Raw genomic sequence first — 20,066 nt, 5'->3', positions numbered from 1 at the left:
AGGTGAGCACTGGGGGCAGAAGCACCTCCACCTGGGGTCCAGAGAGGGTGTCCTGTATGCACAGGGCCTAACCATTCAGTGAGGCCGGCCCTCGTCCACAGTGCACTGACCTGCTACAGGGTCTCGGGTTCCCTGGCATCCAGCTCCCCCATCGCCAACCCCAGCTTGGTGTCTTGGGAGCCCCTCACTGGCGGGCACCCAGCAGGTGAAAGTTGCATGCCCAGCGAGAAGGAGGAGAAGCCGGTGCGGCAGGGGTCCAGCATGGAGTGTCCAAGACCCCTCTGCTCCCCCAGGAACACCCAGCCCCGCCTGCCGTGGGCTTTCTCCTCTTCAGTATGTGTCTTTGTGGCTGATGTTGCCAAACACCTTCCTCTGGAAGAGAAGGCTCCATGACCATGGAAGGGGTGGAGGTGAGGAGGTGCTGTAGCCCTAAACCCAGAGAGCTTCAGAACTAACTTCCCTGAGCCCTGCACGTACTGCCTGTTACATCTGTACCAACCGAGGCTGAGATCCAGGCAGATTCTCTGTGGAAACAATTTCCATGTCCAACAAGAGAACCAAACTAGGCCAAGATCTGGGCAGATTCTCTGTGGAAACACGTTTCATGTCCAACAAGCGAGGACTTGTTAACCCACAGCTGAACCCTGACACGTGGGATGTGCTGTAACTGTGGAGACTGCAGGGAAGGTGTTTGAGAGGCTTCTTCCCGGGCGGCTCCCCGAGGCCCCTGGAGTTACTGGACCCAGAAGGGGAGCACTCTTGCTTCTCTCTTCACTGCAGGCCAGACGGTGCCCCCAATCACACAGCCCTGCTCCTCTGCCTCCCTGAGTTCAACAGAAATCCCCCCGGTCATGAGCCCAAAGCACAGTCTTCTTGGTGAGCAGAGCAGAGGCCGGTGGGAAGAGGGGTGGAGGCTGAAAGCTTCTTTGTAGAGGAAAAACACGGATGTGTGTTCCCGTGTGTGGTGGCCGGATGCTGCAGTAATTGGTGTTCTCCACACATTTATGGGTGGGTTTTAGTTTCTGTATTTTCTAAATTTCTTGTTTTTTAAACAGCTGCATATTATGAGAAAATTTTGCAATCAAGCATGAGCACTTGCAAAATAAGATCTTTTTTTTTTTTTCTTTTCCTAAAATGTTGCAGTTTTCAATGGTGACGGATGAATAGCCTCCTACTTTTCAGTATTCATTTAATTGGCTGTGCTGGTTCTTAGCTGTGGCATGCAGGGCCTTCAGTTGCAGCATGTGGGATCTAGTGCCCTGACCAGGGGTTGAACGTGGCCCCCTGTGTTGGGAGCTCAGAGTCCTAGCCTCTGGATCAGCAGAGAATGCTGCGATCTCCTACTTAAAGCAAGGTTATTTATTTATTTCGGCTTGCTGGGTCTTCGCTGCTGTGCGGGCTTTTCTCTGGCTGTCGGGCATGGGGGCTGCTCTCTCGTTTCTGCGCTGAACTTCTCCCTGTGGCGGCTGCCCTGGTTGGGAAGCAGAGACTCTAGGCTCTTGGGCTGCAGTAGTTGTGAACGGACTTAGTTGCTCCACGGCACGTGGGGTCTTCCCAGATCAGGGACTGAACCCATGTCTCCTGCATTGGCAGGTGGATTCTTAACCACAGCACCACCAAGGGAGTCATTCCCCTCCCCGCTTCCTGCCAACATCCCCCTTTAAGAAAAGACTAAAAATAATCTGTTTAGTAAGTTTTCAGGAGTCTGAGCTCTGGGGTCAGCGTCTGGGTGTCATTCTCCCAAAGGCATCTTGGCTTCAGATACTGGCTGGGCTCATGAGTCCAGTAAGCAGGGCAGGTCTGGTGGCTGAAGACAGGCTTGGCCTCTGGAGCTCTGCCCTCACCGACTCACCCAGGGTACCCGAGCCCCTGCAGCCAAGCAGAGCCGCGCGCAGGCGGGGCTGGTACAGCCACAGGGACACGGTGGTCAGGGTGGAGCGTGCGGCGGAGGCAGCTGGCTGTCCGTCCCATGACTGCTGGTGTCCTGTGTGACCGTGCAGGGCAGTCACGGTGTCAGGTGGGGCCTGGCCGCTGTCCTGGGGACAGGATGGGACCTCAGAGAGCTCGCATCCCCACTCCCCATCTCCCAGCTCCGCTTCAGATCATGGCTTGTGGCTGCTGGCAGCTCCCTGTGCTGGGAGGCTATGTAAAGCACCAGCCTCCTTGCTCAAGGTCAGCTGAGACCCCCAGTTCTGGGGTCACACATCATCTGTGCCACCATCCAGGTCATCCCACTTCTGTGAGGGAGGGCCTGTGTGGGGCTGTGGGTGATGGTGGATTTGGGGGTGTTGTGGGCTGGCCCCAGGATTCAGCTTTTTGAGGGGAGGGGAGCGGAGGGGACGGGAGGGAGAAGCTTTGACCTGCTCAGCCTTCCAGGGGATTCCAGGCATAGCTCTGGTGGGAGGTGCAGCTGAGAAGCCCCTGCAGGTTTCTGGATCCCCACCGTTGTTCAGTTGAAGCCCCTCTGCCTACACCACCCCTAACTCTCCCTCCCGTGGCCCCGGCCTGAAGCCACAGAAGATGGGGAGTTTACGTGGCTTCCCTTCCTGTAGGGAAACCAAGCCACAGACAAACACGTTCCTTTAAGAAAGCATAGAAACCCGAAAATAATAGTGGGTGCTTATTACTGACTCGGGTCATGTAGAGACGCTTCATAAGCCTGGCAAACGGAGGGAACTGAGGGCCGTTGCCCCGAGTCCTAGACTTCGCACCCTCCGCCCCCCGCACCGTGTCCCACTCTCCCCTTGGTGTCTTCTGGTGGCCGGGCGGACTTCAGCCTCCTGAGCTCCTTCTGGAAGGACCAGGCCAGGGCAGAGGTCATTCACAGAGGGGAGGGTGTGGTCGACCTTAAGAACCCCATTGCCCCCACTCTGTGTCGGAGCTCAGTTCCGGGTCTGAGCAAGCGTGGCTTCCTGGTGCTGTCCCCACCCTCACTCACCCAGGGTGCGGGGGCTTTGTGTCCACCTTCTCCCCTCGTGCAGCCCAGTCACCCCAGGACCCGTGATGTGTGTGCATCTGCTCTGCTCACAGCGCACCCCGGGGCCCATCAGACTTCACTCATGAAAGGGAAGTGTAAGGATGAACTATTACATGGTTAAGAATTTCAAGGTTGCAACAGCGTTGTCCAGAGCCTACGGGCACGGGTACGGGGCCCATGCAGAGAGAAGCCGCGGTGTGGGCTTCAAGGACCCTCCGTGTGGGGGTGGGATGGGGGCCGGACAGGGATTTTCTGCAAATGCGGCTCCAGGCTCTGTTCTCAGCAGGGTTGATGACTGTGGGCACTGCCTGTCTGTGGAGGGGCCCTGGGGCTGTCCAGCCCAGCAGGAAGGGCAGGGGTGGGAATGGAGGTCGGCCTCCCTTAGCACCCCTGACCTCACACCCCCTCATCAGGGCAGCCCAGTGCCTAAACAGCCTCTTCCTCGTCTAGCTCTAAAGACCTGGAAGGTGTGGGGGCTGAAGGACATGCAGAAAACAAATTGTGTAAAGCAATTATCCTTCTATTAAAAAATAAAAAAAGATTAAGGAAAAAAACACAAAGGAAAGCAAAGGTGGGTCTTGCGTTCTCAGCCAGCCTCTGCCAGATTCCGCCTGTGCTTCCGCATCAGACCAAAAGGCTGGTGCTCCCACCTCGTATCACAGATGAGAATAGAGACACAGAGAGGTTGAGCATCTTGCCCCAGCTCACACAGCTGCTGGGGGCAGGGCTGAGAACTGGACCCCTGAGGTCGAATCTGGAGTCCAGATGCTGTGATGACCCGGAGGGAGTGGCAGAGACCAGATGGCCCATGCTGAGCCAGGCACGCGCATACACACACACACGTGCACGTGGCCTTCACCTTTGCGGCTACAGAAGTCAGAGGAAACCAGAGGGCAACCAGGAGAGGCCAAAGGAGAGTCGGGGTCTATAAGGAGGAGAGGCCACAATTCCCAGGAGGCCAGGGAATTCCTTTCCCTGGTGAGTCTGACTCCACTCTGCATTCCTCTCCCTGGACACAGGAACTGACTGTCCAGTGACCTAACTGACTTGGCTCCAGAATTATGCCTTCCCAGGGGTTCAGCTACGACTGGACTCCACTGCTGTCAGTGATAAGGGGGGAATGAGTACATAGTCTGGGCTTCAGATTTGTTTGGAGAAAAAATTTATTAGAAGAGAAGTACTAAAAAACCACAAAGGCAATTGGCATGAACATCTCCAGAACACTTAAGAAACCCTCTGCTGTTTATCTACCTCCTCTCCTGTCACGAAAGTGGAAGGTCTATTTAACAAGTAATTCTGTGCTTATCACACTCTTTCTTTAAAATATTTATTATCTATTTATTTATTCGGCTGTGCTGTGTCTTAGTTGCAGCCTGTGGGAGCTAGTTCTGCAATCAGGTATTGAACGTGGGTCTCTGCATTGGAGTCTTGGCAACTGGACCACCTGGGAAATCTCTCGTGATACTTCTGGGGATACTAACGGGTCTCAGACCTCCTCTGAGGCCCCCTTAGAGCAGAGGCATGGGGTGGCTGCAGTAATCCTCCTGAGGCTAAGGTGTGGTTTGATGGTCTTGACTCACTCACACTCCCTACAAACAAAGGACTTCTCCCCTGTGTGTGTCCTCTGGTGTCTGATGAGGATGGAATTCTGACTGAAGTTTCGCCCACACTCCCCACAAACATAGGGCTTCTCCCCTGTGTGTGTCCTCTGGTGGGTGATGAGGACGGACTTCTGACTGAAGCTTCGCCCACACTCCCTGCAAACATAGGGCTTCTCCCCTGTGTGTGTCCTCTTGTGTGAGATGAGGACGTACTTCCGACTGAAGCTTCTCCCACACTCCCCGCAAACATAGGGCTTCTCCCCTGTGTGTGTCCTCTTGTGTGTGATGAGATTTGACATATCCCTGAAGCTTCGCCCACACTCCCTGCACACATAGGGCTTCTCCCCTGTGTGTGTCCTCTGGTGTCTGATGAAATCTGACTTCTGAATGAAGCTTCGCCCACACTCCCTGCAAACATAGGGCTTCTCCCCTGTGTGTGTCCTCTCGTGTGAGATGAGATGAGCCTTCTGACTGAAGCTTCGCCCACACTCCCCGCAAACATAGGGCTTCTCCCCTGTGTGTGTCCTCTGGTGTCTGATGAGGACTGACTTCTGACTGAAGCTTCGCCCACACTCCCTGCAAACATAGGGCTTCTCCCCTGTGTGTGTCCTCTTGTGTGAGATGAGATGAGCCTTCTGAATGAAGCCTCGCCCACACTCCCTGCAAACATAGGGCTTCTCCCCTGTGTGTGTCCTCTGGTGTCTGATGAGGACGGACTTCCAATGGAAGCTTCGCCCAAACTCCCCGCAAACATAGGGCTTCTCCCCTGTGTGTGTCCTCTGGTGTCTGATGAAATCTGACTTCTGACTGAAGCTTCGCCCACACTCCCCGCAAACATAGGGCTTCTCCCCTGTGTGTGTCCTCTCGTGTGTGGTGAGACTTGACCTGTCCTTGGAGCCTTGCCCACACTCTCCATATGTGACTCTCATAATCCCCGAGACCCCTGCCCCCGTGAGTAATGTGACTGTGTCCTCTGGATTCAGTTTCTGGCTTGTGCTGGGCTCGTCTTTCATTCTCTCATGCACCCCAGAACCCCCCATTTGTCCTCCGATTGAGTAGGAAGAGGCCCTTGAAATCCTCTTCAGCCTTACGCTTTTCAGCAACGGTTGGGGCATGGCCTTGGTCTTGTGACCCTCAGGTTTGTCGCTCGGGCTGTGTGGATCTGAATATCGCTGATTTTGATTGCCTGGGCAGGGATCCTCTGGTTGGAGGAGGTCTCTTTCAGATGGTCTCACGAGGGTCTGAGACGGGTGACTGCGTTGGGTGTGTTGGCTGAGGAATTTCTGACTGGAGAAGGCCAGAGAGCAGGAGGCACATGGGTGGATCTTGGGCTTCAGTTCTGCTGAAAGAGGAAGCTTTTGGTCAGGTAGCTGGTTTGCCGTGGTCAGGCCTGCCTCACTAATTATCTAAGTGTTGACAGTGCACGATTTGTCTCCCATTGAGTGTGTCTTTATAGTCCACTTTTCCACTCCACTCTTATTCTCTACATCTACAGAAATAAGGAAGTTGGTGTCAGGGGCCTTTTCTACATATCACCCACATAGGGACCTTCCAGCAGCATCAGAGGCAGCGTCTCTCCTGATAGAGGTGGATCTGCAGGGACTTTCCCTGCCTGTAAGTATCTGAAAAGTCATGTCACAGTGGCCACAGGTATTTACCCTACTGTGGGATAAGACTTGATGTCTTAGGTGGAATCTCCTGAGTGGCTCCCTGTGAGGAGAAAGGTTCTATTAAGTTAGGGGCGCCTGGCCTGGAGTTCTCTGCATATGGGAGGCAGCACAGGGGGTGGTTACAGCAGGTGTGGGTAAATCTGACTTTGTGGCTCCTTGTTCAAAGAGCAGCCTTTGTGCCGATCTCTGCAGGAAGTGGGTTTGAGACTGGATGAGACCGAGCGGCCCAGGTCCCACTGACTACAGGTCTCTGGCCCCTGCTGCCCAAACAGGTTCACAAGTTGCTCCTGTCTCAGTTTCCCATAAATCATAAAATAAAGGCATATCCTTTCTCAAGCCTCACCAGTACTCATATCTCATTTATTACATTCAGGCTTAGTCCATTTAACGTGCACTAGGAAGCCCTATTTAAAAATACATCTCCAGCCAGACTCTTCACATCCTCACTCGAAAGCATCTTCAGCCAGCCCACTCTCCCCGCGTGTCTGGCAATGAACTGACCTCTGAGGGGCCTCCCTGCTGATGTCATGTCCCCAAAATGAAGCAAAGCATCGTCTTAGCACAGAGAACAAGCTGCTTGCAGCAGAAAGCCGCCCGGTTGTTCTGTGTCACCCAGGAGGACCCCTGGGGCCTGCACGTGGACACAGACCCTGAGGCCTCCTTCTCGTCCTCTGTGCTTCCTCCCATGACCCCTGGCATGGTCTCTCTTCCCGGCCCTAGGTCTGAGGCACTGGCTGCTCCCCTGTCTGGAATCCTTACCCACGGGTGTTATCTGTGCACAGACCCTGCCCCACCGTCCTGCACCACACCCCACCCTCTGCTCACGCTGACCCGAGGCAGGTTCCCTGCGCTGTTTTTCCTCAGAGCACCAGCCCCTGTCTGGTGTGAAGCCCCTGCTGCCCCAGGGCAGTGGTTCTGTCTGTTTCGGTGCGTGGAGCTCCGTCTGGCACAGAGTGTGAACTCAAATGACAACAAACTGGAACAGTAACTGAATGCACATCACTGTACATGTGTCGTTTAGAAATGGGACGAAATGAGGAAGAAACAGGTAAAGGGCAGAGAGCTCGTAGGTGCTAGAAATGTTGCTTTTTGCTGCTCAGCCTTTCAGCAGAAGGTGATGTTACACATTTTTTTGCATGAAATATTAAAAATTAGAACTAGCATTTTTAATATAATAATTTTTCCTAACAATCATGAAAAGAATCAAATTCTGAGGCATTTTAATTGCAACTCAACTGACTTTACACTGGATTGTCCTCTGCTTTGAAATCGGACCACGGAGGCTCCCAGGATGGGGTGGGGTGCTGGAAGAGGGCTGACACTCACCTCTCCCGGCCGCGAGCTCACTCTTCCCCCTGCTGTCCCGCTTGATGCCAAGGTCCTGACCATACTCGTCCCCGTACCAGACCAGCAGCTCACAGCCCGGCCTGACCACCTGGCAGGTTCGGTAGAAGATCTGCCCGTGATACTGGAAGGCCACAAGGTTCTGTTCCTCGTCGTCCCGGGCACAGTTCACATACCTGGGGGCGAGGCCGGGAAAGGGAAAGAAACCTCAGGTGATGAGTGCCCTCCACTCTCCGACCATGCCCAGCTCCTTGCCTTCCGCCTCTGAGGCCGCCCCTCATGTGGACCTTCTGTTCACACCTTCGACCAGGCCATGTGAACTCCCATGCCTTTCTCTCCTTACCTAATTAGCCATTTTCCGGAGCCCACTTCCAGACTCATCTCCACCTGGACTGTCCTTGAGGCTGGTGACCTCCAGCTCCTCTAAACTCTGAATTAAGTTCTCTTTCATCCACAGGACTTGGTGCTCCTTGGCTAACACGCAGCCCTCAGAACTCACCCCAGCCTGCTTTCTCTCCTGAGGCTTTCTCCCATCTCCCCACGTGTATCCAGAGTCCTATTCGCTTCCCCACCCCCTCCCACAGAAACTTGGAGAGAGCTCTGATATAGCTTGAGACACGGAACAGTAATTGTTTGTTCACTGTCTGCCTGCCCTGATGAAAGGGAGGCCCTCAGAGAATGGCCCCACTCAGGGCCATCCTGCCTCCCATTCCTTCTGAGGCCTCAGGGCCCACTTTTCACTGGAACCAAGCCTGAAGAGGTTGTTGCCCACATAGAGTCAAGGTCTCCTGAATTAGGTTTTCCTGGCGCTGTGTAGTTACTCAAAGATAGAAAAAATAAGGTTACTGTTCCTAAAATCAATTGGCTAATGTCTGTTTGCAGTATGTTCTCCAAAAGGACATGGGTTGTGTGATCTGCTTCAGTAATGAAGTTCATTGTCTAAACTGAAACATAAAGTGCGTGGTAAGTGTCCATTAAGTGAGTTAAAGTGTCCCTAGTGAATCTAGACTCCTCAAGTTGTTTTCAAGTCCACCAGTTTTGTTCAGCATATAGACTTGTATCTTGACGGCACATGCCATATTTTTATTTCCTTCTTTCTAGTGTCTTTTGAAATGAAAGAGCATGATATGGAGGGAAAAGAGGAAGGAAGATGTGAAAGCTGTTGAGGGAGCCGGGTTGAGAAGGAAAGGGGCGTGGGATGGAGGGAGTCTCAATGTCTACACACTGGAGACTCACTGCACTCACCTCATCCAGTTGGCCCAAGACGTGTCCTTTCCATCCACATACTCGTAGCAGTTCCTCCCTTTGGTGATCTGAGTGTCAGAGAAAGAGTTACAAGCTTCCCTCTTTCTTTTATTTGTTTTTTGGTAGGAAGATATAGAAGAGCTATTTCCTTCTGTAGTCATTGGGGCTTTTCAGCCTGCATGGATTCACCTGCCATTCGGACCACACGGTAAGCCCCTTACTCATCATTCCAAGTCTGAGTCTCTTGGTTCATTGAAGGCAAGGGCTCCACAAGGGAGGAGTCACTTCTGTGTGTCTCTACACTGTGTTCCCACCTCTCCTCTGACCTTTAGATAGAAGTCCTGTGTGTGTGTACACTGTGGTCCCACCTCTCCTCTGACCTTTAGATAGAGGTCTTGTGAGTGTGAACCAAGGTGTTCCCACCTCTCCTCTGACCTTTAGATGGAAGGCCTGAGTGTCTGTACACTGTGGTCCCACCTCTCCTCTGACCTTTACATAGAGGACCTGAGTGTCTGTAAACTGTGGTCCCACCTCTCCCCTGATCTTTAGATAGAGGTCCTGAGTGTCTGTACACTGTGGTCCCACCTCTCCTCTGATCTTCAGATAGAGGTCCTGTGTGTTTCTACACTGTGGTCCCACCTCTCCTCTGACCTTTAGATAGAGGCCCTGAGTGTCTGTAAACTGTGGTCCCACCTCTCCTCTGATCTTCAGATAGAGGTCCTGTGTGTTTCTACACTGTGGTTCCACCTCTCCTCTGACCTTTAGATGGAAGGCCTGAGTGTCTGTACACTGTGGTCCCACCTCTCCTCTGACCTTTACATAGAGGACCTGAGTGTCTGTAAACTGTGGTCCCACCTCTCCTCTGATCTTTAGATAGAGGTCCTGAGTGTCTGTACACTGTGGTCCCACCTCTCTTCTGATCTTCAGATAGAGGTCCTGTGTGTTTCTACACTGTGGTCCCACCTCTCCTCTGACCTTTACATAGAGGACCTGAGTGTCTGTAAACTGTGGTCCCACCTCTCCTCTGATCTTTAGATAGAGGTTCTGAGTGTCTGTACACTGTGTTCTCTCCTCTCCTCTGACCTTTAGATAGAGGTCCTGAGTGTCTGTACACTGTGGTCCCACCTCTCCTCTGACCTTTAGATAGAGGTCCTGTGTGTCTGTGCACTGCGGTCCCACCTCTCCTCTGACCTTTAGATAGAGGTCCTGAGTGTCTGTAGACTGTGGTCCCACCGCTAATCTGACCTTTAGATAGAGGTTCTGAGTGTCTGTACACTGTGTTCCCTCCTCTCCTCTGACCTTTAGATAGAGGTCCTGAGTGTCTCTACACTGTGGTCCCACCTCTCCTCTGACCTTTAGATAGAGGTCCTGAGTGTCTCTACACTGTGGTCCCACCTCTCCTCTGACCTTTAGATGGAAGCCCTGTGTTCACGCCCAGGGCACACAGTACACAGGGCTGACTGTGTCATTGCCGACCGGGTTATCACCATCGTATCCTCGCATGTAGACATGAAGTACCCCCCACCACACACAAGCGGTTAGACCCCAGAGGACAGGGAAACGGGTGCTTCTCACCAGCCAGGCGTATCCACTCTTGGCGGCCTCTTCATCGTCTGTGATCTTGCCCTCATAGGGGCCAAAGTGCAGGCCCAGCGGCAGATCGGATGCCTCGTTCCACACTCCAAGCCCAGCGTCAGGGATGCCCGACAGTCTGATGCTTAACCCAGGGGGCAGCGTGAGGGCTGAGCGATTGGCATGCCCCTTTTCCACTGCACAGTCCTTTACAAAGGTTGGGGGCCCATGGGCAGCACAGCTGTCGATGAAGAAGTTCTGACACTCCTCACAATCTGGAGGTGAGAACAGGGAATGAGAGGAGGTATAGTGATGTTGCTGGTCATAACGACCTTCAGAAGGAACTGGGGCATTCATGGCATTTGGCCTCGATCCTGCACCCCAAGTCATAGAGGAAGGGGATGGCTGGGGGACCAAATGGTGGGGTGAGGTTAGTGGACCAAGTCTCCTAGCCGCTTCTCCATGAGTGGGCCAGCGGGGTCACTCACAGAGGTAGTCGTCATCCTGGGGCTCGCTGACCTCTTGGTACACGTGGCCCTTTCTTTCCCGTAGACTGTACCTCCTCACTCCAGTCTCCTTTCTTCTGAATTCTAAGATGGAGAACAGAAGCTAAGCAAGGCCGGCGGGGTCTGGGGAGTTAGTCCCTGTTTTATCAGAAAGTGTGAGATCTCCTACCTGTCCATTTATACACTTTGTGAAAACCTTCTTGCATGTATTTTTCAAACTTTTACTTTTGTAATATTATGTTTTAATGTTACATTATTTATTTCTTGGCCACACTACATGGCTTGTGGGATCTTAGTTCCCTGACCAGGAATGGAACCCACACCTCCTGCAGTGGAAGCATGGAGTCTTAACCACTTAACCCCCAGGAAGTCCCTCCTCTATACTTTGTTTCTTCTCCCTTTAACTACTGGTTCAGGAGACTGAGGCTCCACTGACCACAGGTGCCCAGTTCAGTGATAGTGTCCTGCACTTACCGTTAGTAGGTTTAACTTTCCAACCTTCCTACTTAGGAAATAGTTCACCGACACATCTACTCAGAAAATATATGATAAGGGCACATGACACGTTAAGGGCACATGAGCAGAGTTCTGGGCATAAACACTAACAAAGCATGGTCCCCATCATCACAGCTGGGTTTATCGAACGACTTGTAGGTGTCAGACTTTTGCATTTAATGTAAGGCTTTCAAGCACTGTATGAGTTAGGTATCCTTATCTTCACTTTACACATAGCAATCAGGGCCTCAGAAAATGTATAAGATTTTCCCAAGGCCGCAGTGCTAACGTCATGTCTCAGATCAGTCCACCTTAAACTCCCACCTACCCAAAGTCCATGCCACACACCTAGGTCATACTTATTAGTTTTTCTACAGGGATTAGAGGAACTAATTAGAGGAACTCCCCAAACTTTGTCTTACCGACTTTTTGTCTGGGGTGCTGTCCAGGGGTCCTTGCTTTTCTGTGATGGGGCACTGGTTTCTGAGCCTGCTTGAAGCCACTTGTCTTCAGTGATTTTGCTGCTCCCGGCAATTCCTTCAAACTAGATTCCTTACTTAATGGTGCCCTGGGCATTCTCTTCCATGTGAGTAAAAGACAACATGCATTTCTTTAGTTCTTTAGGATTTTATGAAGTGTTTTGACATGCATGACTTTAGTTAATACTTTGACAATTCTTGGAAATACCTGATTTTGGGGGGGGGTGGGTCTGAACACTGGAGTGTAACAAAAGGACCTAGGTGGATAGTGAATCAAAACTAGAATCCATTTCTTAAGGTTCTTCCCCTTCAACTTTCTGCATAAAATTGAGAGCAAGGCAGGGAGAATAGCTGGAGGTCAGGGAAAGAAGAGGGTAAGGGCTCATAGAGAGATCCGGGGTTTCTATTGATTAGTGGCCCTTTGATGGACGAGGAAGTATGGAAAATTACAGAGGGGAAAAACCACATCTGGAAAATAAGGTGACAAAGCCGTGAGATTAAGAAGAGAAAAGACGATCGGCAGAAACACATTTAGACAATAAAAAAATGAGATGAAAGTTGCAGGTTGCCATGTCCTAGAGACAATGTTTGGAATTAAAGTAGCTGGTCTCATTAGTTCTCCTTGAACAAGGCTGTATGACTAGCTGGTTCTGCTCAGTTTCCTGATCCATTAATTGATATACAGGCTAATTCCTAATATTATAGGGACATGAAATTTAATAACCTTCAACAAATTGTTTTGTGAGCTATTTAATACAGTAAGAACATGAGCGTACATCCCTGGTATCAATTTATTCCCCAAACTGCATCTATATTTGAAGTCTAGCTCACAGATATTATCTTCAGCATTCTTTGACCTTTCTACTCCTAGATGAATGCTTAAATGTGGAGTCACTCATTCACAAAACATTCAGGGGTCCCTCAGGGGCTTTGAGCTGGGCCTGGACTTCTGAGAATGAATGCGGGTGGGCTAGGCTCTCAAAGCTCACAACACAGGGGCAGGCTAAACAAATGATTCCAAACAGGAGAGTTGCCTATTAGAGCTCAGAGGAGGAGCTGTTACTCCTCCTGCAAGAAGGAGCATTTGAAATGATGCCCAGATGATGAGTTTCTACTCAAAAGTGGGTAATCTATGTGACGTCCTTCTGTTATTTTCTTATTTGTTGCTTTTCAGTCATAAACCTGAGGCTTCTCAGGGTTGCGAGTTGCTTCATCTTATTGGAGTGGGAGGCCCTGAGGTAGGGATCCTGTCTCCTTCTTCATCCTGGACCATCCACTCTACAAACTGCCCAGCATGTCCTTAAGCTTCCCTTAGTCAGATGTCTTAGCATATCCCTCCGTAGCACAGCACAAAAGAACTGAGGTTGAAAACATCTCTCAGATGAGTGATATAAAGATGTATGAATAAGCTTCATAGAACCATGGAAGCTTTAATCATTTTTTAAGTAGTTTAGAAAAAGTCCTTTGCTTTAGATTGCACTACCAGTGATACGGTGATCTTGGGCATATAATCAATCATTTTTTTTTTTTTTTTTACCTCAGTTTTGTGATCTATAATGCTGATAGCTATATACCTACTTATAGGTACTATAGGATTGATTTAAGGTTTAAGCAAGTTTATTCACATAAAATGCTTAAAGTCTGAAATATTATGAAAATAATGTAGCAACAGAACAGCCTACTACTGCTGTTGTTCTTCCTAACTGTAAAGATTGTGATGATGTCAGACAGTGTGCTAAAGATCCAGGGCAGGAAGGCAGCCGTCTCCAGGATCTCTGTGTTTTCTCCTATTCTGACCTGTGCCTGGATCCATGAGGAGGACATTTTGGCAACAGGATTTGGGAAATACTCACCTTCTGGTGTTTACTGTGCTTCACTCTGAAGGCCATCGAAGAAGGTTTACCTAAAAAGTGATGAGAATCAGTGTTTTGATTGGGAAATGTTTCCAAACTCTGGGTATTCTAATTAGGGACACATAATTCTAAGCCAGAGAGTGACAAAGACAATGATTACCAAAGGAGGAATGGAAATGATTTCTGTATCATCAACTTCCATGGTTCCACTGGGAGCATATAATAATTTTCTTAAAATTAAAAAAAAAAAATGAAACTTCATCTGTGCCTCATCTGATGTTCATAAAGTATCTAATAAATTTACTAGTCTTTCATGTCAAAAGCACTCATCAATGTAGAAATACGAGGAAGTTACTGCAATATAATAAAGGTCATATATTGAAAGTCTACCTCTAACATCCTAGTCATCAGTGAAAACCTGAAAACTTCTACGATCAAGGAAAAAAGGCAAGAATGCCTGATATCTACATTTCTGTTCACCATAATATTAGAACTCCTAGCCAGGGCTTTAGGTTAGAAATGGAAACAAAAGGCTTCCATTTAGAAAGAAAGAAGTAAAATTATGTCTGTTCACAGGGGCATGGTTTTATGTGCAGAAATATCTTTAAATCCACACACATAAAAATCCTGCACAGAAAGTTGCACGGTACAAAATCAACATTCAAATATCTTTCCATGCATGAAGAATGACCATTCCACAAAGGAAAATAAGAAAACAATCCTATTTATTTTTTATTTTTTTAAAGCTATACTGAACAGCTAAATTAAAAAACAATATACTTATTTTTATTTATTTGTTTGTGCCAGGTCTTTGTTGCGGCATGTGGGATCTAGTTCCCTGACTAGGGACTGAACCCAACTTCTCTGCATTGGGAGTGTGGAGTCTTAGCCACTGGACAAATAATCTTATTTATAATAGCATTGAAAAGAATGAAGTAATTAGGAGTAAACTTAAGGAGATGAGAGACTTATATGTTGAAAACTACAAAATACTGCTGAAAGGAATCTGATGTAAATAAATAGATAGATGTCTCATGTTTATGGATTTAGAGGCTTAATATTATTAAGCTGTTCATACTACCCAAAGCAATTTAAAGATTCAATGCAATTCCTATTAAAATCCCAATGGAATTTTTTTCAGATATAGAAAATCCATCCAACACTTAACACGGAATCTCAGAGCACCCCAAATAGGCAAAGCAATCTTAGAAAGAACAGCAAAGCTGGAAACCTCTGATTTCCGAACATACTACAAAGGTACAGGAACCAAAAGAGTGTAGATTTAGCAAAAAATGTGTGCTTAGTTGCTCAATCTTCTTGACTTTTTGTGACCTTTTGGACTGTAGCCCACCAAGCTCCTCTGTCCAGGGGATTTCTCAGGCAAGAACACTGGACAGTGTTGCAATTTCCTTCTCCAGGGGGTCATCTTAAACCATGGATTGAACCCACATCTCCGGTGTCCCCTGCACTGAGGGCAAATTCTTCACCTGCTGAGCCACTGAGGAGGCTGGCTGGCATAAAGACAGATATGTCAATCAATGGAACAGTATAGACAGCCAGAAATAAACTCTTGGATACATGGTCTAATGATCCTCATCTAGGGTGTCAGGATAATGGGGAAAGTTTAATCCCTATAATGAATGGTGCTGGGGAAACAAAATAACCATATGCAAAATAATGAACATCTTACATCTTGAAGAAAAATCAACTCAGAATGGATTAAAGACCTAAATGCAAGACTTGATAAGACTCTTAGAAGAAAACAAGGGTGAAGCTTCACGACACTGAAATAGCAATGATTTCTTAGATATGGTGCCAAGTGCACAAGTATTAGTAACAAAGTAAAAATAGACAAATGAGAGTAATCTTAAAACCTCTGTGCAGCAAAGGACACTGAACAGAGTTGAAAAGGCCACCTACAGGATGGTAGAAAATATTTGTAAAATATGCATCTGATAAGGGGTTACTAAGCATACACCAGTATGAAATAGGCTACCTATAAGCCAGGAAGAGACCCTGATTGACCATGATGGCACCTGGATATCAAATTTCCACACTCCAGCATTGGAAGAAAACAAATTTCTCTGGTTTAAGGAATGCAGTCTGCTTTGTTATGGCAGTCTGAGCTGACTAACAGTGAGAGAAGGAATTGAATAGACATTTCTCCAGAGAAAATACACAAATGGCCAACAAACATATGAAAAGATGCTCAATATTACTAATCAATAGGGAAATACAAATTGAAACCTTCTGTGATGGGCAATATGTATAAGAAGACAATAGCAAGCTTGGTAAGGATATGGAGAAATTGGAACACTTATACACTATTGTTGGCAATGTAAAATGTTGGAGGCTTTCTAGAAAACAGTATGGAGTTTCCACAGAAAGTTAGAACTGCTGGATGATCTAGCAATCCCACTCAAAAGTGTATTTCCATAAAAAATTGAAAGCAAGTTATTGAATAAATAGTGGGCACATGTATGGTCCTTTCTGCATTATTCCCAATGGGCAAGATGTGTAAGCAACCTAAATGTTCATTGGTCGATAAAAGATAAAGATTATATATAAGATATATATTATAGCTCTTGTATCCACATGCACACAACAGAATGCTTTGAAGCCTTAAAAAAGAATTCTGTCATATGCTACATCATGGATTGACCTTGATGATATTTTACTAAGTGAAATGAACCAATCAAAAAAGAGAAATATTGCCCGATTCCACTTCTATGAGGCATCTAAATTAATCAAATCCATGGAAAGAGAAAATAAAATCGTGGTTGCCAAGGGCTGTGAGGAGGAAGGATTGGAGAATTGTTACTCAGTGGGTTAGGGCTTCAGTCACGCAAGATGTAACATTTCTACAGATTTGTGGTACAGCAATGTGTATATATATCCCCGGTGGCTCAGCAGTAAAAAATCCACCTGCAATGCAGGAGATGCAACAGATGCAGGCCCAGTTCCTGGGTTGGGAAGATCACCTGGAGCAGGAGATGGCAATCCACTCCAGGATTCTTGCCTAGAGAATCCCATGGACAGAGGAGCGTGGTGGGCTACAGTCTATGGGTAGGCAGAGTCAGACATGACTGAAAGATTAGCACTATGGCCACTAACACTAACATGCACAGAGTTAGCAACAGTGTGCCATACACTCAGAAATTGTTAAAAAGGTAAATAAGGACGTGCAGGTGTATGGTGAACCGAGGCGTATGTATTCCCTGTGAAGAATCTCTCCTTATGTCAAAACCTTTGCAGACAACCAAGTGTTTGTTTTTCATGTCCCTTTCACTAATTTTAATAACCTCAGGGAACAGAGGGACTTCCCTGGTACACAGTGGATGAGAATCTGCCTGCCAATGCAGAGGACACAGGTTCGATGGCTGGTCCAGGGAGATGCCACTTTCTGCGGGGCAGCTAAGCCTGTGTGTCAGAAACTACAGAGTCTGCATGTGTTCTGCAGTGAGAAGACACTCACCGCAACCAGAGAAAGCCCGTTCACAGCAACAAAGACCCAGTGCAGTCAAAACTAAATAAATAATTTTTAAAAATCTGGGAGAACAGAAATCCATAGATGGAGAATCATAGGACTATCTAAATTGTTTTCTCCAGTCTAGGCACATTAACTCTTCTAAACTCTTTGAGAAGCAGAAGAGGAAGTGAGCTGCTCACTTCTATTTTATAATAAGTGCAATTCATTTTATTTACCTGATGCCATCTCTGGTCAGTGAAATGTGGGAAAGATCATGGAGAATAAATAGTTCTCTCCAGCCCTTTCCCAGAATCAAAATAAAAAATTAGTTTAACCTTAGGGTAAGAAGATCACAGGTTTTGTTTTATATACATACATAAATAATGTATCTTGATATAATATGTTAATCATTTCCTCTTTGAAGAGATTTAATCCAATAACCAATGAGATTAGTATTAATCTGTTTGGTGAATTTATTTCTAAGGTTTCTTTAACTGCCTTTCACTAAGAATGTTTAGCAAGATAATTCTTTTTTAAAAGAGTGATCAATTTTAACCATAAAACTTTTGAGAATTACACTGGAATACCTAAACATTCATCTTCATTCAGGCTAATGTCAATATTCAGCCACAGCCTCTTTGGAATGCTGAAAATTATGTTTTCCTTGCTAATGGCTGAGATGTAGTTGAGACCTAAGCCTAGGCTGGTTTCAGGAAGACACCTCCACATCCTCCTGGGCTCTCACCTTGCTGCCTTGGTGTCCATTCTTCATCAGAATCCTCATTGTCATCTACCTGGGGCTTGATGACCTGCCTGCGGTGATGCATGAAAGTTGGTCGAGTGGCTCTGAAACCTGGAAAGAAGCAAAACATTTGTCCTAAGAAGGAGAAACAAAGCCCAGAAGCAATGGGAAGTGTCACAAAGTCAAGGAAATTTGTAGGATGGGCTGGGGGAATCTAGAATAAGGCAAGAGGTGAGCTCTGCACTGCAGGGTCAACCTCCCTTTGGTGCAGAACTGGTAAACATTTCCTCCAGCTTAGTCTCCACACAAAAGGGAACTGTGAGCAGATGAAGCCACCTAAGAGCGGGCCAAGTGAACACTGAGGGTGAAGACCTGCTTCATGTTTCCCAGGCTCACAGGCGCCCAGCACTTCCTGTTACCTATAGCAATCAGCGCTTCGTAGTTTCTTTTCACATTCCTATATCGGATTTTTTCCCATTCTCCCATCTCTTCCCATTCTTCCTTGGAGAAGTATACAGAGATGTCTTTGAAAGCATCTTTGTCCTAAGGAAAATAATAGATTTCATCAGTGAATTACTAATCTAAGTCAGACCTTAGAGCTGGGCCTTCTCGTCCACCATTTGTGCAGGAGTAGCCTGAAGCTACTGGATGGTCTGTGTGATACAGGGGTGAAGACTTTCCTTCCCGACTGTGTCCTGCTTACCTGAGCAAACACTGAGCATTTTCCTAACTCTCCCTGGACACAGAGCAGTTGACGAAGCTAGTGTCCTGTTTTTTCCCACTCCACCCCACCATCTCAGACAGGACCAGGCCTTCCCATCCTGTGAACAGTCACAGGGGAGTTCACTCAGCTGCCCAGGCAAGCAGTCTGTGGTGCTTCAGGGACCAGCACCATGTCCTTCCTATAGAGCTGGCTTAGAGCCCAACTTTGCCGCCTCCAACTCTCACCGTGGGCTTCCGCTCTGTTCTCCTGGCATCTCCCTCAGTGCTCTCCTCTGAAGACCTGTTCGGCCTCATGGCCATTGGAGTGCTCAAGGCCAAGGTGCCTGTGGAAGAAGAAGGTGATGAGATAGCCCAGACCAGTGTCCAGAGCCTGGTCTGTCTGCCTTGGGTGGAGTGTCCAGGGCAGGAAGGTGAGGGGAAAGTCAGGGTGAGGGTATTGTTGGGATGGACTGATCCTGACTAGATATGACAGATCAGCCTAATGTGAACTAGATTTGGTTTCTTTGGTTCCCTACAATTTAGCCCCTCTGAGGGAAGGCACTGGGAGGGATGTGTCTGGGGTGACGGAGGGATTCTTGAGGAGATCTGCGTCCCACAGGCTGAAGTAACTGGGGTCCTCAGACAGAGGGGACTGGGGATCTTTTGGCTGATGTAGAATGCGTAGGGTGAGAAATTTTGGGATCTGTGAGGCTGAGGAAATCGGGTGTTTCTTATTAAGGGACTTTAAGTCTCTGACAGGCAGGACAGTTAGGGTCTTGAGGAGGAAGAGTTTTAAGGGCTCCCAGGCGGAGGGATTCAGGGTCTGCGAGGTTTAGGAAATTTGGTGTCTCTGCGGTGGTATTTTTAGGGTGCCTCAGGCTGAGGGGAACTGGGGTTAATCTAGGTATTTGAGGGTCGCAGCACTAGGGGATTTGGTGTTTCTGTGGGTGAAGGGACTTGTAATCCCTGAAGCTGACGAGACCAAGCCCCCTTCAGATTAGGACTCAGGTTGCTCAAAGTTGACAGGATTTCGGGCCTCCCACCCTGGAATTTGAAACCATCAGGCTAAGGGTTTATGAGGGCTGCGCAGGGCACGTTCCCATAAGCCTCCCTGCTGTCCTGCCACGCTGCCCACCCTGTCCCCAGGAGCGGGAGAGGTTCAGCGACGTCCAGTCCTTCGGCGCTGAGGTGAAGTGAAGGGCCAGCAGCCTGCCTGTACCCTGTCAGGCACAAGAGACCAATCGGCGTTGTGACTGAGGCAGTCTGGCCAATAGGTGCCCGGAGTGTGGGGAGCTCGATGGAGGCCCCGCCCCACCGCTCGGGGATTGGCTGCTCTGTGGGCGTGTCTGTCAAGCCTCCAGCGCGCAGGCGCATCTTGGCTGGTTTGTTTGTTTTCAGGCTTGGCCGCTTA

General features: G+C 48.4%; 1 protein-coding gene across 1 annotated transcript; it reads right to left on the bottom strand.

Moving 5' to 3' along the window:
• Nucleotides 1–113: 113 nt before the first annotated feature.
• LOC122675836 (histone-lysine N-methyltransferase PRDM9-like) lies at nucleotides 114–18,970 on the bottom strand. The gene is made up of 13 exons (XM_043874965.1): nucleotides 18,902–18,970; nucleotides 18,373–18,496; nucleotides 17,957–18,064; nucleotides 13,743–13,792; nucleotides 11,833–11,989; nucleotides 10,898–10,999; nucleotides 10,413–10,684; nucleotides 8,838–8,905; nucleotides 7,575–7,768; nucleotides 5,814–5,917; nucleotides 2,738–2,791; nucleotides 1,853–2,036; nucleotides 114–187 (listed from the first exon to the last, which is right to left on the bottom strand). The coding sequence occupies exons 1-13, from the start codon at nucleotides 18,968–18,970 to the stop codon at nucleotides 114–116; spliced, it is 1,560 nt and encodes a 519-aa protein (XP_043730900.1).
• Nucleotides 18,971–20,066: the final 1,096 nt, after the last annotated feature.

The sequence above is a fragment of the Cervus elaphus genome, chromosome 19 (genome assembly GCF_910594005.1).
Source record: "Cervus elaphus chromosome 19, mCerEla1.1, whole genome shotgun sequence".
Classification (NCBI taxonomy): domain Eukaryota; kingdom Metazoa; phylum Chordata; class Mammalia; order Artiodactyla; family Cervidae; genus Cervus; species Cervus elaphus.
Note: the sequence above shows the minus strand (reverse complement) of the source record. Positions and strands in the feature narration are given on the sequence as shown.

What these genes read in the sequence shown, in the direction of transcription:
- LOC122675836 (XM_043874965.1), bottom strand. Translation starts at nt 18,970, where the DNA reads ATGAGGCCGAACAGGTCTTCAGAGGAGAGCACTGAGGGAGATGCCAGG. An exon ending in AGAGTGGATACGCCTGGCTG is followed by an intron (nt 8,906 to 10,412) that starts GTGAGAAGCACC and finishes TCTGACACTCAG; the next exon opens with ATCACCAAAGGGAGGAACTG. An exon ending in GTCACCCGTCTCAGACCCTC is followed by an intron (nt 2,792 to 5,813) that starts GTGAGACCATCT and finishes TGGTCCTTCCAG; the next exon opens with AAGGAGCTCAGGAGGCTGAA.